The sequence below is a fragment of the Amia ocellicauda genome, chromosome 3 (genome assembly GCF_036373705.1).
Source record: "Amia ocellicauda isolate fAmiCal2 chromosome 3, fAmiCal2.hap1, whole genome shotgun sequence".
In the NCBI taxonomy this organism is placed as follows: Eukaryota; Metazoa; Chordata; class Actinopteri; order Amiiformes; family Amiidae; genus Amia; species Amia ocellicauda.
The window spans coordinates 9,881,207-9,908,132 of record NC_089852.1 but is presented as its reverse complement, the minus strand read 5'-3'; the positions used below and the strand labels follow the sequence as shown (position 1 = coordinate 9,908,132).

Below are 26,926 nucleotides of genomic sequence, written 5' to 3'. Positions count from 1 at the left end.
TACAAAAATTATGAAGTTTCACATTCTATCTTGAGTCAGAAGCATTGAATGGCAATTAACATGCTATGTAAGCTTCTACTACACCTAGCTTATAGTCCCTGGAGTGCAAACTCAATATTATGTCCCTTGAAGCAATGCACTATTCTCTCTTCTGCCAACACACTCACCCTGTACAGTTTTACTAAATTACATACTCCCTTACTTGAAAATACATAATCAACTAGTACTTCAAATTTCTGCTGTATGAACAGAATAAACCACTAATTAATGATAATAATGAGATATTATGGTTCCTTTGGTAGACAATTATAAGATTCCATTATTATCAGAGCCTTATGGAATATCTGTCTACACAGGCACAAACACAGAGAAAACTCTCAATAATACAATTAACTACATTAACAAGAGCAAGTAATTATACAATTACATTTTTACCTCATAACCCAGAACTCTTCTTTTACTGGTGTTCCATGGGAGAGGTTTCCAAGACACTTCAATCTCAGAAGCAGACAGACTCTTTACTTTAACCTTAGAGGGTGCTCTGCCAGGTTCTAGTTTAAACAAAGTTTATACAAATAATTACACTTTAATAATAAAATGAATAATTATAATTAATAATGAATGCCATTCTATTTTTTTATTTCATAAATTCAGATTTTGGAGCAGCCTGTGGTGCATGGAAATAGCAGACAATATTGTACTCCAGAACAACTTAAATTAATCAGCAGTTTCCAAAACTTTAAACACTGAAGAAATACTGATAGAACGGAACTAACAGACATGCCTGTTTTAAGAGGTATTATTAAGCAGTATTTTTTAAGATCTCAAAATTGATACTCTACCTGATGGGGTGTCTTTAACATTGATTTAAAGACATTGATTAAATCAATCTGACAAATAAGCAAAACTGATGCGTGGTTTTAAAAAATGAGAATGTCATCACAAACTGTAAGTTTAATATTTTATGTTATGTTAACTATGTTAGAAACATTGCAAAGTGTAACAGAAGACTGTAAACTGATGAATCAGTGATGGGTTACATATTTTAGAAGCCTTGGAATTTTGAATCTAGCAATAATGTCTGCTGCACTAATATGGTAACTGCAAGTGTTATAAGGTGCAGGATTGTATCAGGGCACCTGAAAGATCAATCCTGTCCTACGAGAGGCACACTCCTGTAGGATTAATACCTGTCTTTATATGAATGACTCCAGGGAAACAGCTGTTTTGGTTAGAAAAATTGATTACATTAAAGGTGGATTGAAATCTGACATTAATGTGGCCACAGCAAGAACTGGGTTTAGACCAATACTTTATTTAGAAAATACTTACTACGTCTTAAATATATCATTACACAAAAAAAGTTTCTTAAATACCATGATATTTGTCATGTAACCTTTTTTAATGTATTGCTTTAGCTACCTTCTTCTGCAGAATAAATAGTCGTCACAGGTCCAAAGGGTCCTTCTCCTTTGTTGTTGTATACCCCCACCTTAACTTGGAAAGGTGAAAAGGGTGTAATGCTTTCATTTTTGAAGACATATCTTGAAGCGTCAGCAGAAGTCACTGCTGCTTGCATCCAGCTTGTGGCTCCCAATGGCCTGAACGCCACAACATATCCAAATCCTTCCCCATTCTGGAGCTCTTCTGGAACAGGCTGTGTGAAAAACAGTCCAAATCAATAACACCATCATATTTCTAAAGTAAGACTTTGCAAATTTTCTTTGTTTCAAATATTTATGAAAATTACCTTTAGGTTGGGCAAAACTCAGATCCCAAGGGTTAATACATTCCCACTTAAACTACTGAAATCCAGTCAAAAGTTGACATTTATCGCAAGTATTTATTTTTTATGCATAGATTAAACTCTAACAAAATGAGAAAACTGATAATTGAACCCATAAGCTTCTATTATAGTAATTTAGATGATGTCATCACATATTGAAGGTATCTTTCAAGTCAGAAGCACTGCCCAAGGGGGAGGGGTTTCTGTGCACTTCCGTAGGAACCCGATCGAAAATGTCACTAGGAAGTGGGAAGGGACCTGTTCTGAATGACGAGCGCAGGGGCCAATGACAGGTTTGATAGAGTGATGTTTTTGATCGGGTTCCTACAGAAGTAGGCAGAAATCCCTCCTCCTTGGGCAGTGCTTCCTTTTTCAGACAACCTATCTTTTTGTAACATTTATCTACCTATCAGGACACAAGGACATTACAAAAATAATAAAACATATATATATATATATATATATATGTTTCGTATATATATAATAAGAAACATTTAAATTAAAATCCAGCAAAAATACACAGTTAATGACAGAGTTTGTATTTAAAAATCCAAAAGCGTTTAGAATCTTTGCTAGAAAACTCTAATTGGAAAAAAGGGATCCACATGGAATGGATAAATCATATCTCATTATGAAGATTAAAAACCAAGTGCTGACACCAGCTTGTATTTTCCTGCCAATGTGACATCTACTGTTAATGAACAACACCATCCTTTTCTTGGCAGCAAACTGCCCTGACCTGCTAGTTGCCAGCATCTTTGATTTGATTTGACTTGAATGGCCCAACAGAGGCCAAATGTTGACAGTTTAGAAAAAAAAGAAAAAAAAGAATGAAAACATGCACATAGACACACATACACAAATGTTTGCTGACAGACAATGTTCTGGTATTACCTTAGCAGTGACTTTGTTTAAACTGTATTAATGAATTGTGTATAAACAGAGGTTTAAATGACTAAAAGCCGGGGGTAAATTAACAATTATCCATTGTTTTGTTAGAATCACATTTTAACTCAATATTCCAGTTAGGAAATCAAATGCTTCTCATAAAGAATGGCATATCTTCCTTGTCCAGCCGTAAATTAATATTTTCAACAACTCTCTGTAAAGCGTAGAATGATCTTTGGGCCCATCAATGATAAATGATTAAAGCTGCTGAAAAAAGACGAAAAGACAAAAAAAAAAAAAAAAATCTTTGGAAAGTTGCTTGTAACTTTGGAAGAACCATTCCGTCTAATTAGATTATTAAACCCCAAAGGCATTTTATGCTCCCCTTAGGCGATAACACCATTTATTGCTTCTCTTTTCTTAAAATGAAACTCCATATATTAAGTCTGGCTGTTGTTATTAATCCAACAAAAGCCTAGATCTATAGAGAATAATGGGGTCTAGCTTTTATTCAAAGGGTAACAGTATAATACCGTGGTCTGCTTACCTCCCAAGTGATCACTAATTCAGAGCGACTGCCGCCACCTCCACTTACATTAGCAGGGGTGACCTTCGGAACTGGAAGAAGAGAAGACTATTTTTAATCCTCTGTTAAACTCTGCTGAATTCTTTTTCTTTCTCATTTAAAAAAAAAGTTGATGAATTTATAGTAGGCTTAAAGACTAGTATGAATAACAGTGAATAGTGCTTAATCTCAATTCCAGCTGTTTTGGGCTGTTAACAGATTTAAGTAGCAAATCTCTTCTTCTTTTCGCTAAATAATTCAGACCATAATGTAGAATGACAATTGAGCACTTCTTCTGGACACCTCTGAGCAGCCGTTCAAAGTACATGTAGGTTCTGAGGAGTTTCCCATAATGGGTCTTGTATTTTCTCATCATGCATTAAAGTATGTTAATTTATGATCCTTTGGTCTATAATTAGGGCTGCCTACGTTCAACGTTTATTGCAGCTGTCACTACCTTTAAAGCTGTAATTATTGTTTGATAATCCATGTCTGCGTCTCAATTTAATCAAAGAGATCTGATGACAAATGACACAGTTATTAAAAATTGCTTTCTATTAAGATGCAATGAAATGATGCAAAGTAATTAACTAGGCCAGTGAGTGTGCCCTCACATTATTTTTCAATTGAAAAAAAATGTCTCATTAAGCACAAAGCTTGCAAGTATTGTATTTTTAAAAACAACTCACCTAATGCAAATTTCTCTCAACAAATCTCTCTTAAAATGAGCAGAATTACACACTGTCATACACTCCAGTAAATTACCCTGACAGGTGCATAATTATTAATAAATGTGTGATCTGTCATCAGATTGGAAAATGGACAAGGATACACAATGATAATCACAACTTTAGGGACAGGTAGTGACAACAAAACATTGAAAATAGGTAGCCTTATCTATAATGTGTGGTTGTAATTAAGTAGTGATAATGGTCAATAATGTTGTATATTGAACCCACAATTATATTAATACTGAGTAATAATCAAAGACATACAGGTTTCTTTAGTCCTTGCTTGTCTTGATGGTTTACTTGGGTCCCCAATCCCAATAGCATTGTTGGCTACCACACGGAATTCATACTCCACCCACGGACTGAGGTCTACCACCGTGGCTCTCAATTTTCGGCCTCCTGTGACTTGAGGAACTAAGGAAACAACACAAGAGATGCACTTAATATCACTGAACCTTTCTGGCTTTGATTGAAAACTCATGAACTATTTATAAGCTAAACACAAAAGTGCTTTAAACAACAAAGCAAAGTGCTCCAGGCATTACTCACATTTTGCAATAGCACAGGCCCACTGGACACAACAAACAGGCACATTATTTGAAATGAAACTGAAGGTAGTTATACATTTGTCTTACATTGTGATTTCAAAGCCCAAAGTACAGCAATTTTAAATGAGTTGCATCCTCTTCACAAGATGGGGGGTGGAGTAGCTGACACACATTTTATTCATGTAATGTATCTATTTAATTTTTCAATTTAGCAAAAGTATACTATTTTCTACTACTAAAACTAAATATTATTTTACTAAAAAGGGAATAATTGTGGCTGATGGATACATTAACTGAATACAGTATATACAGTAGACATCCTGGAAATTAATTTAAAACTTTAGATTTAACTTAAACCGTAACTGTACTGGAGGAAAAGACAATTATTTTCCTTTTTTATTGTCACATCTAGGAAACGCTGGTTTTAGGCCATTCTAAATTTAGTGCCTACCTGTTGTGACAGCTTGCCAGCCCACAGAGAATGGAGTTCTTGCCTGGATAGTGTAACTGGTAATTGGACTGTGATTATCAAGACCTGGCCTCCAGGAAAGTAAAGCTGTTGTATCAGTGATTTCTTCCACTTTTATGCTCTCTGGTGGACCCGGTGGACCTAAAACACAGAGACGGGAAGCTAACAATAGTTGTAGAAAATACAGAAGAGTGGCCTCATTTTTCATTTATGTCTTCAGCCCATGTATACAGCGGGTAAAATATGTTTTATTGCATTATTAATCATAACAATTTAAAACAGGTTTTGGGTAAAGATAAAAGCACTTTTTCCAGGAAACACATACAACTGGCTGTAAGCGTAAGAATGTCTTTGTATTTATAGGTATTCATTTATTATCGATGTATTATCTTAGTAAGACGAGATAGTGTATATCAAGGAATATCTTTCATGCATACACATATTTTGAAACCTTTTAATTTCATTTTTGGAATGCAACAAATGTATCTAATTAAATTTTTGTCTTAAAATCTATGATTTGTGTTGTTTTTTCTAGGGATACATATGATTCTCTAACTTGATCACAAAACCATTAAGCACTTACAGAATACATCTTTAAAATTAGGAAGGAAAATATAAAACAGATTTTGCTTTATGCAAATAATGCAGTCTATCACCAATTCAAACAGATGCAGCTTTGTATGTGCTTTTCTACATTGTAACAGAGTTAACATTGCAAGCTTAAGACAGAAATCACAGTAAAAGTTAAACAATACATGTATTAAAACATAAAACAACTCACTATACCTCTGACAATAAGGTCAGCCCCAACAGAAACGCTGTCAACGGTTGTCTGAACTGCACAGGTGTATTTCCCAGCATGCCTCAGTTGTATATTTCGGATCATAATATCGCCCGCAGAGTGCTGCTAACATTAGAAACAAACAATGACAGCATTTTAAAACAATTATATATTGGGATGACTTGGGATGACACGTGCAAATTGTCCAGAGCTTTATATATTTGATGTGGAAACCTTTCATGTATGTGTAATTCTGGCATAGTGTCAGAGTAATTTCAGAAATATTAAAGGCAACAATAATACAAAAAAATGATAACAATTGTATCTTTCATCCAAAGAACATTATAAAGGTGAATGAAATAAACTGTATTGATATCACCTGTCGATGTATTTCTTCATTGCTTTTCATAAATAGCTACAGGGTATATGGTGGATATTTAAAATATTAAAACATTTCACAGGACAGTTACACTGCCACCAAGTATTGCATTTCAAATCAAGAGTTATTAATCTATTTCTAATATTGGTTAGCAATCTCTCTCCTCACTTAATCAGGCCAGTGCTCAGGCGAGTAAAGAGCAATAATAAATTGAAAGTGGCAAAGGCTGTTGTACAATTAACAGGATTCATGAGGTTTCAATGAAGAATTACATAAAAGCATGTTAGTGGGAAAATGCAATAATTTATTGAAGCAATAGAGAGCCTAATTATGATTAACTTGCCTGAAATTCGTAAGTGCTCCAATACAAATACAATGAAAAACTTGACAGAGCATTTAAGTTGCAAATCCACAAACCCTTCTAATTTTTTAAATAAATGAATGTGAATTACCTTCAACTCCAGTGTTTTTCAGTACTATTATATATGATCTTATTTTTTTCTTTTTGCAGTCTTAACCTCTATAGTAATGCATGTAACTGCAATGGCAAAAAGGCAGTTGGTGCAAAAAACATTATTGTACCAATCTAGCAGAAGTATATGTGCTGCTTTATTTTCTGATGTTTTCCAAATGGAATTTGTTTAAAAAAAATCAATGGGACTGTCTCTTTTTACTGATAAGTTTTTCTCAGCATTCAGAGTCATAAATAAAATAGCAGTAATTTACTACATGGTAAAAATTGTTCTCTGCTATACATTATGCATTACCTTGTTTCGGTAGAAATAAGTGTGGTGCTCTGACAACCAAAAGGTAATATCAATTTAATGGATGAAGTCTATTTCCTATACCTGGCAAGAGTTTCAGGTTTATAATGGAAATAGGGTAACCAGAGAGGCAAGCAACTTCGACTGAATACTAGCATATTGAATGTACTTACACCTCCGACTTTTTCAAAGTAACCTCCGTGGCTACCAAAATGTATAAGTTGCTCATTGAAGAACCATGTAAATTTAATGTCGAGGGAATGATCATGTGACACCTGGCAGGGTAAAACAATGCTTTCTCCCACCGTTACATCCATGTTTGAAGGAGGCACAGTAATGATGGTTGGATCTGTAAAACAAACAAAATACATCAGCAACTAGACTCACTTAAGAGTCCCTTATGTACAAATGCACTAAAACTGCCTTGATATGAATGTTTCAATTATCAAAATAAGGCAGTGAGAATGTACAGTTGAAGTTCAAATGTAAATTCAAGTAACCCTGCCAGATCTGAATGCATGTACCCAAGGTACATTGATGTGGGTGTTCAAACCACTTACAGAGAAAAAAAACAACAACACAGACAGACATGTCACATTGCACAGCGCAAGGAAATAGCTACAAATGTGTCAGGGGAAGATTTCATGCAATTAGCTCCACTTACACAAAATTTGAACTGTCAAAACGTGTAACAATGTGTGCATTATGCACTGCACATTTATTCCGAGTACAGCAATCTAAAACATAATGACTGTAGGTGTCACTGTTACCACAGATATCAACCTACATCTATTACCATTAAATGCCTTTTGGGGGAAAAAAGAAAAATGGATTTGACCTTTTTAAAAAAGATTCTTTGAAGTTTAAAGCAAGAATACGTTGTTGATGTTTCATGTGCCGAAAACAACCCTATAATAGCCCTTTCCTTTTCAGCCTGACATTAGGTACCATTGTGACCTGAGCTGTAGATGTTAGTAGAGCATGCTTTTGTTCTCATAATGCAGGGATCCCTTCCCCCTATTGGTGGTGCTGTATGACTCCTCACTGTGAACAATACAGATGAAGAAAACTGTATCCAAACTAATAAGGCTGAATAAAAACAATCAAATTATTTATGGTGTTAACTTAAAGATGTACAACTACACTGTGGTATTGTGCAATCCATACATCAATGGTTATGCTGTGAATAGAAATGTTTATCAAAAATTGTAGACGACAAGCCCTCTTGTCTGGTAGATTTAGTTGAGTGCATTTCTCTTTTTTTTAACTCAAAGAGTTCCCTTATTGTTAAGATTAAATGGTGCAGGTGTTAGGAGTCTATAAGACAAACAGACAATATGCCAGACCAGTCTTCAAGCTGCAGGCCTCAGAAAGCACAGCCAATGAACTTGTCTCCACAGGCAGCTCCCAGCACCTCCATTTCCACTGTAAAGTGCTAAGCCAATCTGTGATGAAGACTAAAGGCTGTACTCCCCCACCCTCCGAGTGAAAATGATCCAAGAGGTGGGGCAATGACTCCTCACTTGCCAGCATCAATTAAATCTGGCTTAGACAGCACATACAAGGAATGTTTTTCAGCAGTTCATTTATTCTGCCATCTCTCTGCCTTCATTACAGCAGTATTTCTTTAGTAATTTCACTGTAATTCATATTTAAAAAGGCCATATAAAATAAGAAACAAATATAGGGTATACTATGCATCTATAGATAGATTTATCTATCGTCGTCATATCCAACCATTGTCAAACCACTGATCAATGACAGTATCCTCATCATTGGCCAAAGTGGTCATGACTCACCTTCCTGAATGATGTCCTTTAGCCATTATTTTACACCTAGTCACAGAACATGCTTTGTTTACCTTGCCTCTTCAAAAGACATTATAATTAATAATTTAATGTAAAGTTTTTTTGAATGCACCATTTTTTACATTTTTCTTGCAGTGCTCTGCAGGACAAAACAGCTTGCTGAATGACATCTGGAATAAATGAGGCTTAATGTTTCCAAACTGACAATGCTGACATTTTTACATTAACATGTGTCTGTACTTTGGAAGGGAAAAGGGAAATTATACTTCCAGCAAGTTCTTTGAGTGTAAATGTGTCATTTATTTATTGCTAAACATTCTGCTCTTAATTTTACAATATAGGAACCTCACTGCAAAATTATTGGAAACAGACACCTGATCAATCTTCAATAATGTATTTTACAATGATTCAATTAGAAAACAAATACAGTGCGGTCAGGATCGATCGAACTAATCAGGACATTTGAAACTCTTGAGAAATTCTATAATTCTGACTTTCCATAATTCTGACTTTCGTATCCGGTCACATTTGATCACCATATGTATGGACAGTCATAATGCACCTAAAAGACTAAAGTAACCCCTAAATAACTAATGTAGGACATTATAATACATAATACACAATATAAGCTATATTAATGAATTGGTAACCATTATTTGACATACATAACCTTTGCAAATTGTAGGAAAGTTTCACTGTGCATTGAACTCTACCAAACTTTTTCTTTCCACATTTAGATCTAAAGTCGAAGCCTTGACAGTTCTCCTTTGTCAGTTATTATAGAAGGGATCAGCACTGGGAGGAGATTCAAAATCAGCAAAATTATTAAAGATCCCATAGCGATCAAATGCAACACAAGATACACTGTGAAGCTCTGTACAGATCTGAAATAGCTGGCCACACCGATGCAAAGTGTGAGTCACATCACACCAGGCTGCATTTCCCCTGATCCTACAGCCGGTGTAGTATTACTGTGTGGTTTGGAATATCGCAGTGTGATGTATTTGCCATTGGTTTCTATCAGGCAGTTCAAAACTTTGAGATTTTGTATTCGAAACTTGGTCACTGCACACACACATATATATTGTTACACTCTGCGGGGTGTAATGCGTGACGGGCAGTATAAACGGCAGATATGCTCTCCCTATTTGCCCGCTTATGACCCATCCAACGTGAAAGCATACTGCTGGCAACCATGGCAACCAGAGCTCCTCAGCACCACTCTATATAAAGCACAACCACCCGGAAGTTCCTGGTACTGGCATGGTACCTGAGGTGAAGTGCAGGAGGGTGAAATTAGTGCTTTTGAGCAGAGAGGAGAGAGAAAGGAGATGGAAGAATAATGACAACAAAATCTGGAAACTGACCCTGTTTGCATGAGAACCCACATTGTACTTGCCCCCGAACTGGAAAATGACCCCCCATTGATCGCCGACCTCTTCTTCTGGTTAATGACTTCACTTTTGCCTAATCCATTGCCTTGTGTTTGCTCTGGACTTGATCGGGAAAACAAATCTTGTAGTAAGTGCCCTGACTCGGGCTAGGTTTTCATTTCCGTTTTCTCCATACAGCCTTTGTCAAGGCAATTGTTTACTCTCCGATCCCGGGCCGACACGTCCCACACCGTGTCACAATATAATCACACACACATTCTGAATTAATCAAAGGTATCTCATTATTTATACCTTCAATAATTTACATCTCTGACCTTAACCTTTGTTACTCCTTAGTTCATCTTTATATAGTCTACATGTCCATGTATTCTGTCTGACAAAATCTGTTCCCACCTTTTCATCTACCTATGACGATAGTATACCGATTCCTTGTTCTTAGACAAAGGCTGGTACATATTTCCTGTAGATGACCCATGTAGTCTAAAAATGGCCCAGTCAAAATGATTCTTATTACTACACTCTATCATCATTTGTGTCAGACTATATGGATAACCCTAGTTAGTTCAAGATGCTACCCGCTCAATGCTCTTGAGCAACATTGACTGATATCCATCTTGTCAAATATCTTGTTACCTCCATTATAAAAAAAATGATGACCCTCTCACTCAGTAGGTCAATTGTCATGGTTACCTGGACAGGGCAAGGGGAGCACAAGCGCAGACTCAGTAAACAGTCCAGTGGTCAATTGAGGGAGCAAACAGAGCAGTCAAAGAAATGGAATACAAGAGTCAAGGCACAGAAGGACGTAGTTAATAATAATAATAATAAGGCTCGGAGATGACTATCAAAGATAAGACAAAACTTTGCAATAAGTTAAGGAAACTGAGGGACATACAGTGAGGGAAAAAAGTATTTGATCCCTGCTGATTTTGTATGTTTGCCCACTGACAAAGAAATGATCAGTCTATCATTTTAATGGTAGGTGTATTTTAACGGTAGGTGTATTTTAACAGTGAGAGACAGAATAACAACAAAAAAATCAAGAAAAACACATTTCAAAAAAGTTATAAATTGATTTGCATGTTAATGAGGGAAATAAGTATTTGATCCCCTATCAATCGGCAAGATTTCTGGCTCCCAGGTGTCTTTTATATAGGTAACGAGCTGAGATTAGGAGCAATCTCTTAAAGGGAGTGCTCCTAATCTCAGCTCGTTACCTGTATAAAAGACACCTCTCCACAGAAGCAATCAATCAATCAGATTCCAAACTCTCCACCATGGCCAAGACCAAAGAGCTGTCCAAGGATGTCAGGGACAAGATTGTAGACCTACACAAGGCTGGAATGGGCTACAAGACCATCGCCAAGCAGCTTGGTGAGAAGGTGACAACAGTTGGTGTGATTATTCGCAAATGGAAGAAACACAAAATAACTGTCAGTCTCCCTCGGTCTGGGACATGTACAGGCCCGTCTGAAGTTTGCCAATGAACATCTGAATGATTCAGAGGAGTACTGGGTGAAAGTGTTGTGGTCAGATGAGACCAAAATCAAGCTCTTTGGCATCAACTCGCCGTGTTTGGAGGAGGAGGAATGCTGCCTATGACCCCAAGAACACCATCCCCACCGTCAAACATGGAGGTGGAAACATTATGCTTTGGGGGTGTTTTTCTGCTAAGGGGACAGGACAACTGCACCACATCAAAGGGACGATGGACAGGGCCATGTACCATCAAATCTTGGGTATGAACCTCCTTCCCTCAGCCAGGGCATTGAAAATGGGTCGTGGATGGGTATTCCAGCATGACAATGACCCAAAACACACAGCCAAGGCAACAAAGGAGTGGCTCAAGAAGAAGCACATTAAGGTCCTGGAGTGGCCTAGCCAGTCTCCAGACCTTAATCCCATAGAAAAGCTGTGCAGGGAGCTGAAGGTTCGAGTTGCCAAATGTCAGCCTCGAAACCTTAATGACTTAGAGAGGATCTGCAAAGAGGAGTGGGACAAAATCCCTCCTGAGATGTGTGCAAACCTGGTGGCCAACTACAAGAAACGTCTGACCTCTGTGATTGCCAACAAGGGTTTAGCCACCAAGTACTAAGTCGAAGGGGTCAAATACTTATTTCCCTCATTAACATGCAAAACAATGTATAACTTTTTTGAAATGCATTTTTCTGGATTTTTTTGTTGTTATTCTGTCTCTCACTGTTAAAATACAACTACCATTAAAATTATAGACTGATCATTTCTTTGTCAGTGGGCAAACGTACAAAATCACCAGGGGATCAAATTCTTTTTTCCCCACTGTATATACAGGGGCAAAGGTAAGCAGGTAACAGAGGTAGGGAGTGGGAACCAAAGAGAGTGATGCAGGAAGTGCACATGGTGACTTGGAATGTTAATTGGGTGATTGGGGAATGTCAGAAGCCGAGTTCAGTATTCTGGGGATGATGACCTCTGGTGGCGAGCAGGGGAATAGGAGGGAAAAGAAGTGAGAGGGGATGTGAGAGGAGATGTGACATCAATCATATACATGAAAGAGACCATGCTAGCTCTCAGATAAATGACAAAGCTCTCCATGGATGGTTCTGGTTTTATGCAGCTGTACTAAGTCTGTTAAAACTGCAGAGTAATCATGTTATCAGACATTTTTAAGGAATAGAATATTTGACAATTTACATAGCAAAATATTGCCTATATGTTCTTTGCTTTCCAATGAAAAAACATTACCTGTCAAATTTCCTGAGCATCTAATTTAATACTGTAACAGCAGCTGTTCACAGGAATGCATGCATACAGACTAAAGAACATATGCCAAGACATCAAACTGCACCTACAGATTCACTACATTGGATTACTATATCTCAGATATATGGTAAAATCAATTTTTTCAGGGCCAAGCACAGCACATGGACTTGAATAATGCACTAGGTCTTTGAGATCTGTTGTCCAGGGATTGAACCTAGCTCTGTTCAAATAGCAAAATGAGTTTGGTGATCCTGGTTCAGTCCCTTGTGAATAGAAGCTGACGTCACCAAAACACAACTCAGGTTAGCAGGATCAGTCAAACAGCAATACCCGTATTAACTGATTTTAGTGATGGAGTTATGCTTTCACACAAGAATAGACTGATCCCTTCAGGTCAGGTCTAAGGTACACAACAGACCATTTAGCTGTATTCTCCTTTATTTGACATTACTTTAAACCAGTACCAGGCAATTTATTTTAAGATGTTTTATGGATATTATTTAATCCTTAGATTAAACTACATCTAACCACTGGCTCGGGACTAAAACTATTCCAGCAGTTTGAACTTTACACATATAATAAGTCTATACTACAATTTGTCAATGAACATTTATGTTAAAGAAGTCTATCTTTTATACTGAGATGTTTAATTCTGAATAATTATTGATACCAAATATCATGTAAATTAGATAAACATGGGTTATTTCTATTTACAACAACACAGCTTAATAATAATAATAATAATAATAATAATAATTAGAAACCGTATTTAAATTGGCTACTCCCCATGAGGCATATGCATTTTCTAAATAAAACACTTTTCTCTAGATGTTCTTCTCAGAGGTATTTTGTTCCCTTCAAACAAAGGCATGTCTGCACTATTTCAATGTCAAAAGTGTAACAATTGTAACACTCCTGAGAATGAACCCAATAGCATGAGCATTAAAATGTAAATGCAGTACTTATTGATAACCCCGATCAAACAGGAATAGGAAATAAAGGGCCTTTTTATGTGTGCAAAGATAAAGAACATTCAGTTAAGGTTGAATTTTAAATTCCCATTTCGTAGCTCAGTTAAACAAAGGGCCAACCTATTTTTGAGAGCAAAGTACTTCATTTCCTCTTCATGCTTGTAACACTTCTGCTGTAAATAATGTATTTTTTTAGCCACCTACTGGTTGCTAATGAGTTGACCTGCTGCACACTTACAGTATCAAATACCAAATTACAGCCCACCTTATTTCCATATTTGCAGTTAATTAGCTGTCAATTCCAAATGTGTCCATTTTTTGTATATATATCACCTTTACATGAAAAAGAAACCATTTGATTTACATCTGTAGTAAAACCTATGTTAGAAATGTGTATGTTTTAGAAAAGCTTGCATAGATGAAGTAAAGGTATAGTTTCTCAATTTTGGTTACAAAGCACGACTGGATTCTTCGATGCTATTAAGCACCAATCTTGGGACCTTCTTATCTACATTAACATTACTATACAACTCTAATCAGACTAGACACAATTAATTGGTCCGAGGAGCACTAGGGACTTGATTCGAAATAAGTTCCTCAGAGAAAGATGTTCAACTATTCAATCTAATTTGAATGGTTAAAATTAGGAAGAAAGCTGTAAACCTGTCACATCCAGGGATGTCACGCGGCAGAAAAAAATCAACATTTTACAAACTCAGGATTATATTTATATGTCAATATTGTGTTGCAGTGCCAGGCAGCACGACGAGAGCTCTAGCACTCCCCGGACTGAGATGGGGGCGGGTTACCGACCAACTGACACGCTGCTTTTCGAATTCTGCCCCCCCCCCGATAAAACAGGGAACAATTCACTTCCTGAGGTGGAGAGGCAGGAGGAGAGCCAGGGAGAGAAGGGTATTGAGTACAATGTGGACAGGACTTTGTTTTTAACTTTACTATAGATTACGGGATTGGACTGGTTGCTGTTTGTTGTGTTTGTGCTTTTCATTAGTTATATGTGTAGGGTAGGGATCTGTTTAACTGTGTTTAGTTTAGGATCGAGATGAGCTAGGGGTTTGTTTGGAGTTTTTATATGTCTATTTTATTTAGAGCACGACGCGCTGTACAATAAATGCACACTTTGTAGCTGGTGCTGTCGGAGCTCCCCGCTCGGGATTCGAACTGTGCACCACAAGCGCTCTGCACCACAGCAGCTCCACCCAGTACTGTTATTAGCCAGCTATGCTAAAATACCAGGTCTCCAAATGTGTGAGGCTTAACACTGTACTGATAGTTTGTGACGGTTATGTCACTTGTAACATGCTCATATACCATATCAGCCCCATTACATTTGCACCTCTGTTTCTGAAGCCCTGGCTGAGATCCCTGGCACCAGGTCTAAACCACTATGCTGCCACTATATATATATATATATATACAGTGAGGGAAAAAAGTATTTGATCCCCTGCTGATTTTGTACGTTTGCCCACTGACAAAGAAATGATCAGTCTATAATTTTAATGGTAGGTGTATTTTAACAGTGAGAGACAGAATAACAACAAAAAAATCCAGAAAAACACATTTCAAAAAAGTTATAAATTGATTTGCATGTTAATGAGGGAAATAAGTATTTGACCCCTTCGACTTAGTACTTGGTGGCAAAACCCTTGTTGGAAATCACAGAGGCCAGACGTTTCCTGTAGTTGGCCACCAGGTTTGCACACATCTCAGGAGGGATTTTGTCCCACTTCTCTTTGCAGATCCTCTCCAAGTCATTAAGGTTTCGAGGATGACGTTTGGCAACTCGAACCTTCAGCTCCCTCCACAGAGTTTCTATGGGATTAAGGTCTGGAGACAGGCTAGGCTACTCCAGGACCTCAATGTGCTTCTTCTTGAGCCACTCCTTTGTTGCCTTGGCAACGTCCCTTTGATGTGGTGCAGCTGTCCTGTCCCCTTAGCAGAAAAACACCCCCAAAGCATAATGTTTCCACCTCCATGTTTGATGGTGGGGATGGTGTTCTTGGGGTCATTCCTCCTCCTCCAAACACGGCGAGTTGAGTTGATGCCAAAGAGCTCGATTTTGGTCTCATCTGACCACAACACTTTCACCCAGTTCTCCTCTGAATCATTCAGATGTTCATTGGCAAACTTCAGACGGGCCTGTACATGTGCTTTCTTGAGCAGGGGGGCCTTGCGGGCGCTGCAGGATTTCAGTCCTTCACGGCGTAGTGTGTTACCAATTGTTTTCTTGGTGACTATGGTCCCAGCTGCCTTGAGATCATTAACAAGATCCTCCCGTGTAGTTCTGGGCTGATTCCTCACCGTTCTCATGATCATTGAAACTCCATGAGGTGAGATCTTGCATGGAGCCCCAGACCGAGGGAGACTGACATTTGCGAATAATCACACCAACTGTTGTCACCTTCTCACCAAGCTGCTTGGCGATGGTCTTGTAGCCCATTCCAGCCTTGTTTAGGTCTACAATCTTGTCCCTGACATCCTTGGACAGCTCTTTGGTCTTGGCCATGGTGGAGAGTTTGGAATCTGATTGATTGATTGCTTCTGTGGACAGGTGTCTTTTATACAGGTAACGAGCTGAGATTAGGAGCACTCCCTTTAAGAGAGTGCTCCTAATCTCAGCTCGTTACCTGTATAAAAGACACCTGGGAGCCAGAAATCTTGCCGATTGATAGGGGATCAAATACTTATTTCCCTCATTAACATGCAAATCAATTTATAACTTTTTTGAAATGCGTTTTTCTGGATTTTTTTGTTGTTATTCTGTCTCTCACTGTTAAAATACACCTACCATTAAAATGATAGACTGATCATTTCTTTGTCAGTGGGCAAACATACAAAATCAGCAGGGGATCAAATACTTTTTCCCCTCACTGTATATATATATATATATATATATATATATATGGAGGAAATGTATAATATTTATAAACATGTTTAAAGTAATATTTTATATAAAACATGGTATATCATAAATTATCTGTTGTAATACTATATATTAATACTAAAGTCTAGATTTTATATTTTCAATTATTTAATTTCCCCACAATGTCCTAACAAGGACAGGAGAGCCCTGCCATATGCAGCAAAACACCACATTCTTAATGAGTGAACCATGGAAATCTATTCTGCATACAATTAAAATAAATAAATAACGACATCCACACATAAATACAATCCTGACATTCTACTGTGCTTAATTAAACTTAATCTATTGCTAAGGATCATCCTTTAACATAAATGTGAGTTATTATCTCATTTTTATGTAGCTGAAAATTTGCTTCCAAGCTTGAAATTTTCCAGCATTTTTGCTTCTACATTTACATGGACGCATATGTCTTCCAGCCAATTAAGTCCTTCTTTTAGTTTTGTATATCTGAACTGCATGCCATTTCTGAAATTAGTGAAAAATGTATTTAACAGGAATGCAAACCATTACCCTAGCACAAGGCAGCTGCACACAGAACTGTGGCATGGTGCATTCTGAGCTACCTCTGCAACCTTGACTGCTGACCTAAGCGCATTCATAATAAATGAAAGAAGCTCTTTATATTAATCATAACAAATGCTGCTTTAGAGTGATTTACTGGCAAATGTTCTTATTGCAAAATTCAACTTCAGTAATCAGCACTTGTAAGACGCTAATACAGTATTTTCCAGGCATTCTGTTGCACGATACCCCCCCCAAGAAAAAGAAAAAGAACCGTATATATAATTCAACTTTTATAGTAGGAAGCCTTCCTGAAACAGCAATCGAAAAAAGAGTTTCTATAGCAACCGATTTGCAATTCCAAAAAGAGTGGAAAAGCCAAAATGCATTTTAATAGGGTATTGTTGACTTTTTGAAGGGGCTTAAAAATCACTGACTTGCAGTGAAAGCTAAGTTAAATTTATTGAACCCTTAAATAAACAAGACGGCGTCGTCCTCTTTAAAACAAATGACTATTTATGAAACAATATATTAAGTGGTGACAAAAAACATGCTGCTGATCTAATCATAAAACAGGGACATTAAAACTTGTTTCCTCAGATTTAGTTTTCACTGCCATAATATATTTTGATGTCTTTCAACCTTTCTTGATAGGGCCAAGAAAGATTTGTGGTTGTTTGGTTATCGTTCACTCTATACTGTATGTATGTATTCGGCAGAACAAAACAAGCATAATCCTTCAACATGACAAGGCGCCTCAATCTTTGCAGTCAAGGTCCAGAAACTACACTCTTATTTGCCTATGCATGATCAGTGCATAATTACGTTACCAGCATGCTTTACATGCATTGCAAAAAGGGCTTTCGTGAATTTGTGTATGCCGCACTGGTTATCAAATGTAAATCTGTTGGAGCAAATCCTTCAAGGGACAAGTATTAGGAAACTCCTTTAAGGAAAAAACTGAAGAACAGAAATGGTCTTACTAATAATTCCCGGGTATTTAATTAAATAACAAGGTTTTCTTTCCTTTCATTAATACTTCAGTGTTTACAGGTTCACTGGCTGAGAGACAACCGACTTAGCTGTATCAGGTTCCAGAAGAAAATCAGAGGAGGAAGACCTGAAACAAACAGTAATACAGCACTGACAGAAGCCACAATTAAATCAATGACAACAGTCAAAAAGCCACTCAGTCATTAAAGCGTCAGTGGCAGAGATTGATATCCAGTATACACTGAAGTATATTAGAAACAGTTGAAAACAAAGTACACACACTTATGCAGGCAACGTCTAAAAGCATTAACTCCCTAAAATGATGAATTATTCATTTTTATTGAATTTAACTTTGTATAACTTTACATACTATATTCCTTCATGTTTAAACAGTTAACCTCTGGTAAATATTGAATCATTCAAAAGATATTAATTGATTAATATGTTCATGGGTTTATTATGTTTCTCATTCACAAGATGGAGATAAATACTCCCACCACTTAAACCCATGTCGACCAATCGTTCAACGATTTGAGTTTGAAATATGAGGTAGGCAGGGCTGTGGTGTAAGCCACCATACAATGATGATGTGTTATAAATATTACAGTGATGGGATATGGACCAATACAAATTACTGCCATCTATTCCCACAACTACTCAACTTGTGCATAGCTTAGATGTAAGCAAGCTAGAAAGCAAGAACAAGCACAAACAAATTTAGCTAGTTAATGAGCTTCCTGAAATATAACAATAGTAAAGGGTTCACCAATGATAACAATATCTGTTTATCACGAATGGCTTATTCAGTCCCAGCATGACCTAATTCACATCATTCATAACGGAATTGTTTTTTTCTATTTTTGCCACTTATTTTATTTGATTTTTCAAGCAGATTGACCTTATTTTTTTGACACAGGGGTTCTTTATCGTAATATTTAGTTAAAGTATCACACTGCTGAGAATGGCCTGAGCTGACAAAAAAGGTTATAATTGACACCTTCTGATCTATGACCTTCATTTTGTAATCAATGTTATGTGCTGAGATCAAAAAGGTGATAAAAAAAACAGAAAAACAAAAAAAGCAACCAGCTTGTCTTGCTGTTGCCGTGGCACTGGAGAGCACACCGTGCACAGAACAAAGCAAACCAAAACACTGCCTCTTACAGAGCGCCCATACATTTTTAATACAATATAATAAGTCATGGCTAATGCGACAGACTAGAAAGGTGATACAGAGTCTCAGAGGGTGTCACACACACAAGATCTGACACTGTTGGCCTGTTTTTATCCAATTTAAAAAATACTGTATTTTAACATATTTCCAGTGTATCTTAAAACACTGAATACATTGGCGGCATCCAGATTCCTGAGGTGTATGTGTTTCTGCACTGTAGAAAGAGGAAATAAATGGTTTTCCACAAAGTACCGTCAATTTCAAGTTGCTTAATGAGAGCAGGATATTCAAATATTCATTTATTCAGCCTTTCATGTTGTTTTTAAAATAATTCTACTGTCATATAAATTTGGAAAACAAAGAACTTGTCTTAATTTGACAGTATTATACATTTTACTATTCTGCAATTCTTTAATACCTCATTGATTTTGTACCTATAATGGCAATACTTTAACACTCTTCACAAATTCAGTTGGCAGTTCTTGTAACACATTCATGCATACTGTATGTGTTGCAGTGCTGTTGAATGTCATGAAACTAATATGTTAAACAGTGGGAGAAAAAAAAAAAAGCATTATCCTTTACATTTTTGAAAAACATAATGGACACGTACCTTTTACCAGCAGGTTTCCAGTACTGCTTGCTACCCCAAACTGGTTTCTTGCAACACACGTGTAACTGCCACTGTCTGGTTTAGTCACATTCAATATCCGAAGACTTCCATTGTCCAGCACAGAAATCCTGTAAGGCAAATGCATACAAGGACATTGTTGAAGCATGAAATAACAATAATTTGTTTTCTGTTTTCTGAAAAACTCTTTTTGTTTTTGAAGTCAATTAGAAGTCAATGCATTTTTTTTTTTTTAATTTTAGTACAGGAATAACTTCAGACACTTATGTCTCAATTTATCAACAATACTAAAAGACAAAGTCCTTGTTAGACAGGGCTCCAGAGTACAGACAAGGGAGAATAGCAGTCCCTACGGTTACTAAAATGAATTAAATCATAATCTGTATTATGTTATGTAGAAAAGGATAAAGAAAAGGACAAAATTTGCAGGTGCACTGCAACTAATTTCCTAGATGTGACAGAATTTAGATGTGCCCGACTGTTTTTATTTGGGAATTGTGGGCCGTCATTGTTTGAACATCAGTTTTATGCATAACTGAAATGTCAAAGAGGATAGCTCAGTGTGTCTCTGAAGCCCTTACATGTTTTCTTTTATATATTGGAAAAAAGACAGGTAGGAAACGGGATTTGTAGGGGTATTCTTTACTGAAATGTAAATAATGCCAAAAAAGTATTTTACACTCAAGTTAAAAGATGCTCCATATTGATTTCATCACACATTTTTTGTTTTACGTTTCAGTAATATTTGTCAGTAACTCGGCTGTAGAAATGAATAAGCAAAATATAATTTCACATTTTATCTAGATCTGTGTCCCCTCAGGAATTATGTCTGATTTTAAACATTTCTTCTAATTTACACTGTAGATGAATTATATTCTACAATAATGGTTTGCCCTTGATTCAGTAAGTATTGCTTAGCGGCAGTGTGAAGTAGTGGTTAGGGCTCTGGAGTGGAGGATCTTGGGCTTAATCCCAGGTGGGGGACCAAGATTTGAGCTCTCACAATGATGTTTGATTCTGTTGAGGAAACAGTATGTGAATTTTAAAAGTGGTGTCATGAGCGTTGTAATGGCCACCATAAGAAAAATCTCACTAATCAGTAGTTTAGTTCCATTAAAGAATAGAATAAAATGCTTCATCCAACCATTAAGTGAATAAATGATCACACATTTCCCATTTTGGATTAGCAGGTGAGTCAAAGCTTTGATTGAGTAATTTGGCCATTAGTTAGCTGCAATAGTTTTAGGTTTTTTTTACATGACAGCACATTGACAAGTACATATTTCAGTTCAAAACAAACAAAAAGCAATCATGTTGACCATTAAGGGGAAATAATCAGATTGCAAATTTTGTCACATAATTTCTTAGCCTTTTTTTGGAAAGTAATACATTAGGGTTCCTGACAAACTAAAACCTCTTCTAAAATCGATACATCTGTGGTGTCAATAGCAGACTGAAAGGTGATTTTGCCAACTGATTGTTATTATAGTAACAAGTGTGCTTCAATGGAAGCCTTGCTTTTTAAAAAAGGAACTGAAAATGACTTGTATACCAGTTACTGGGGACTTGCATTGGTGTGTAATTTGTGTAGCTGCCCTTGCTACCTCTTTACAATTCGAGTACTGACCTAATTTCCCAGGTTTGGATATTTCAAGCTTTGGTTTGAACCAACCAGTGATCAGTAGGAAGGATCAGTAGGTAGGGTCTTGGGACAGGCTGGTTAGGGACCAAAAGGAATGGAATAAACTTGGGTGATAGCCCCATTCAGATGTGGTTGTGGTTAATTGACTGTAAATTTCCATATGTGTAAGATAGGTTTGGTTTCCTATTCGTTAAAAGAAAAAAAGAAAAAAATATCCTGTAAGTTATTTTTTGCCATGCGTTTTCCTCAGGAATGAATCTCATTATTCATTTTGTGGATATCAACCCACCATGGAAACAGAGAAAGTAATGCATGAGGTCTTAAGTAGGATAGTGGGCTAATGTACTAGTCAATTCACTTGTGGAGTACAGGAATGATTGACAATCTCACTGAAGGAGTTTTTTATTATTATTTTTTTAAGATGTTAGTAGGAAAAATCATTCTGACAGTGTTTGAAACCACCAATATTTTTTCCTACCAATTGTTTATTAGCACTTCTCTGGAAAAAACACAACATTAAATCAGAAAGTGAAACTAACAAATAAGTCATGAACACATCCCTGAAAGAAATAGGAATGCCCTTTAAAGAACAATTAAATGTCAGTACATTTCACTTTAAAGATCTGACTTTTAGAAGCCTTCCACTAGTCTGAGTTGCTGTTTATGCAGTTTATACAAGGGTCAAATTATATATGTAATCTGCTACACAGTATATTGCATATTGACCAGATGGTTTCGTAATGGTATTGTATATGACATTATTTTTTGTTTTCTTGTAAGTTGCATATTTAAAGCCGTTTGAGGTCTCTGTTGAACAGCTTACTGAAAATGTTTCATGTCCTGCTAAGTATGCAGATAGAAGGAATATGACAGTGTCAGTCAGTTTTGTAGCTCTTACAAAATGGTCACTGGTATTGTAAAAGGACAATGACCCTGAACTGCTCACTGCATCTTGATGAATAATAATTGATATTCTGACTTTGAAAATAAGGGGGAAAAAAAGACTGAATTTTATAATCTGAAGGGCTATGCTGAATGTGTGAGCTGTAAATATTCAAAGAGAGTCTTTTGCTCAACGGAGTATTTAAAAATGAATAAGTAAACATTTTCACTTATTTCAAATATTATAAAGGGTGCAAATGATGATTAAAAAATTGTATTTACAAATTACTCTAATTGGAGACAACTGATGAAAAGTTTAATGTTTTCAGCTGCAACATACTTTTTATTTGGAATACAAATGCAAAGCTATTAGTCACAGATGTCTAGTATTCAAAATACACAGATTGCAGATTGTGTGTTGAGTGACAGAAATTCTGCATGCATTATCGGCTTAATCAGTATATTATTTATTTTTTAAATCAGGTTTCTGAGAACAAATATCGTTGCGTTTCCCTTGATACAAACAGGTCGTGCACACGCCACCATTTTTTTCACAGCTGATTTATCACAAAAATTGCAAATCTGAAAATGTTACCAGAAAGAGTTGCTCTATATTTTTGTATTAATAATTCATGTGAAATTACTACTCTGACAGATTTCTGCTACATCAAATTAGGTGGCATTTCCTCACAAGAAGAGGTGAAAAAAGGAGTAAGGTTAACAGGCAGACACAGGCAGAATAAAATCTATTAGGACATCAAGAAATCCCAATCAAATTACTACTTGGGTTTCCATGAATATCAAGTGTTTTATTTTCCATTTTTAATGGAGGTACATACATAGAATGAAAAAGGCTTTTCTTTAACAGAAAATGTAAGAAATATGCTATATTCATTATATATATTAAAATTGTTAATGACTTCCCTTTCCGGCATCAGATAGAACACTTCCAGTAGAGTGATCATGCGTCTCTTGGCAGTGTGGTTTAAACACTCTATGTAAATTAGTAACAACATATACAAAATAAACCTCTCTTTGAGGCAACTACATCTATTAAACACCCAAAGGATGAAAAGCATAAATCCATAATACTCACTTCTTTGGAAATATTATCACACCAGAACCTTTACATATGAAGGATTAATCTCCATTTGTGGGAGAATATGCCTTCTTATTTTGCATGGGCTCATTACTGCTTAATCTCCGCTGCAATCTCAGGTAAATCCTTCAGAGCATTATAAAACTGCTGGAATGGGTAGTTCATCTCATGTACATTTTCCTATTTTTTTTAATCTCTTACTTGTTGAATATCCTATTATATATACTCCATTGACTTCTCTGTTGCCATTTCTGCTTAGTCTTTTGCAGATACACCATGGTAATGCTGTATTAATGGTCAAAAAGGCATGGCACAATTCAAAATAAGCTTCAGGAAGTCTTTACAGAAGCAGTAGGTAGCCTGAAAATAATCTTAGAAAAATGAGCAACAAATAATCACTAATGACGCATATCACAGTTTATTCTAGGAGAAGGAAAAAATAAATGATGTTGCAGATGGTAGACATACACCTTTACATAAAGCTCTCTGCAACTTTAACAGAAAAACTGTGAAGAGAAGACAAAGCAACAGAAACAAACAAACAAGACATCTAAGAATAAAACATCGGGAGCTCTTTTGAAAATGAGTCACAGCACTGATTATGTTGGGAGCTAATGTTTCTTATGAAAAAGGTAAATATATTCTGTCATATCATGAAGACAACAGGGGAAGGTGTTATTTTTTTTAATAAAGATGTTGTGGGCTTACAGCTACATCATCCTTGACAGCACACACACCCAGGTCTGCTGGATCCGCCTTCACTAAGATTTTTCCCACATTTACTATAACTGCCTGTAAAATCCTCACATAAACCTCACATAAGTCGTCATGCAAGACTGAACTTTAAGCACGGCCACTTATGAGATGTGTTAAATATTGTTTCAAAAACTAAACTTGATTCCACTTGATTAGACAGGGGAAATTTACATTTTTGTTATGCATCAACTTAAGAAATCAATGTGCATGCTTTCGATTATAAGTGTAAAAGTGTAAGATGTGTTTTGACATTAGCAATAGTAGTATATTCTTTATACAATTTAACAGTACAAGTCTGGCAATGCAAGAATAGGTGGACCACAGGGTATGATACCAAATCATAGTATGTACAAGAAAAATAATGAAGTGTTACTGAGTTCCGAGCGATCTTGATGCATGCATTTGATGGACATGTTCATTCACCCACTTGGACTTATCTTCCTTGGTCATTCTATCACAGAGTACAGGGGAAGGAGCATAAATATTTTAAAGGTGATATGAAGTGCAGAAGACAGTGCCACTCTCTTCGAGGCAGAATCACACAAGGCTATGCAAAGCTGAAATAAAAGTGTAAGCCAAATGCGTAATGAATTTAAGTTTTAATTGAATTGAATTTTTGAAGGCTATGAACTTCATGTTATCAGAAATCGTGTATTTCATCTTAATTTTTATATATATATATCAGTGCCGTCAGTGTTAAGACGTTAATTCACGTGATTAATTTAAAGCTTAGCAGCATCCAGTCCACAACTCGGCAGCTCTACCCCTTATACAGTGAGGGGAAAAAGTATTTGATCCCCTGCTGATTTCGTACGTTTGCCCACTGACAAAGAAATTATCAGTCTATAATTTTAATGGTAGGTGTATTTTAACAGTGAGAGACAGAATAACAACAAAAAAATCAGGGCAGGGGGACCTTGCGGGCGCTGCAGGATTTCAGTCCTTCACGGCGTAGTGTGTTACCAATTGTTTTCTTGGTGACTATGGTCCCAGCTGCCTTGAGATCATTAACAAGATCCTCCCGTGTAGTTCTGGGCTGATTCCTCACCGTTCTCATGATCATTGAAACTCCACCAGGTGAGATCTTGCATGGAGCCCCAGACCGAGGGAGACTGACATTTGCGAATAATCACACCAACTGTTGTCACCTTCTCACCAAGTTGCTTGGCGATGGTCTTGTAGCCCATTCCAGCCTTGTGTAGGTCTACAATCTAGTCCCTGACATCCTTGGACAGCACTTTGGTCTTGGCCATGGTGGAGAGTTTGGAATCTGATTGATTGATTGCTTCTGTGGACAGGTGTCTTTTATACAGGTAACGAGCTGAGATTAGGAGCACTCCCTTTAAGAGACACCTGGGAGCCAGAAATCTTGCTGATTGATAGGGGATCAAATACTTATTTCCCTCATTAACATGCAAATCAATTTATAACTTTTTTGAAATGCGTTTTTCTGGATTTTTTTGTTGTTATTCTGTCTCTCACTGTTAAAATACACCTACCATTAAAATGATAGACTGATCATTTCTTTGTCAGTGGGCAAACGTACAAAATCAGCAGGGGATCAAATACTTTTTTCCCTCACTGTACATCTGTACTCTCTCCCTATTTCAAGATATCTTTAAATTATTTAGAGATATCTGCAAACAATTTAGAGATATCTAAATAAGGTGCTTTTTAAAGATATCTCTAAATGATCTGCAGATATCTCTAAATGATTTAGAGATATCTGCAAATCATTTAGAGATATCTGCAAATTAATTCCTATTAATTTAGAGATAGAGAAATCATAATAGAGCAGCAACTTTTTCAGTGAGAATTGCACTCATATATTCTGCAAATGTTTATGTCATTTTAACATGCAATTACATATGCGATTACTTGAAAACTTGAGATTAAATGTGATTTAAAATAATAATAGTTTGACAGCGCTATATATATATATATATATATATATTGTGACGCCGTGCTGTACAACACAATCAGGCAGTGCCCTCGAATTACCATGGAACAGTTGACCTGCTCTTCCCTAAATGATTGGCTCCCCTCCTCCATAAAAACAGGCAGCTTCCAGTGGATGGGAAGGCAGGAGGCGAACCTTGGAGTAGGAGCGGAGAGAGTGTAAAAGAGAACTGAATTGGGAACTATGGTAATGAAGTGGGACTTAGCTTTAAACAATGGGTTTGGATTGTGGACAGGACTGCTAGCGCTTTTCCACTGACATGGTGCCAGAGCTGGTGCTCGGCCATGGAACCAGCTATGCTTTTTACGAACCGGCTTGCATTTCCACCAGTTTGGGAACCGAACAATTACGTAACTAGATGTAGGTATTCACAAGCATGAAGCGGAAGTCCAGAAACACACGGCAATAATAACCACCACCATGGCGGATTACGTCCTTTATTTGCAAGCTTGAAAACCTATTTAACCATCCAAATTCAAGTCATTCAGCGTCTACACCCAGCACAAATACATTGT

At 36.7% G+C, this 26,926-nt stretch overlaps 1 protein-coding gene across 2 annotated transcripts in view; it reads right to left on the bottom strand.

The window, feature by feature from the left end:
- The window catches only part of cntn4 (contactin 4), a 160,836-nt gene that overhangs the window by 5,554 nt on the left and 128,356 nt on the right, over positions 1 to 26,926 (bottom strand). Inside the window, exons 12-19 of one of the 2 annotated variants that reach the window (XM_066698080.1) lie at positions 20,055 to 20,182; positions 7,085 to 7,260; positions 5,774 to 5,891; positions 4,970 to 5,128; positions 4,235 to 4,384; positions 3,222 to 3,292; positions 1,423 to 1,657; positions 436 to 551 (exon numbers count right to left, since the gene is read on the bottom strand). In XM_066698080.1, the coding sequence (XP_066554177.1) occupies positions 436 to 551; positions 1,423 to 1,657; positions 3,222 to 3,292; positions 4,235 to 4,384; positions 4,970 to 5,128; positions 5,774 to 5,891; positions 7,085 to 7,260; positions 20,055 to 20,182 (1,153 nt within the window). Of the gene's footprint in view, positions 1 to 435; positions 552 to 1,422; positions 1,658 to 3,221; positions 3,293 to 4,234; positions 4,385 to 4,969; positions 5,129 to 5,773; positions 5,895 to 7,084; positions 7,261 to 20,054; positions 20,183 to 26,926 lie in introns of both variants that reach the window. The other variant, XM_066698079.1, reaches the window with a different exon arrangement.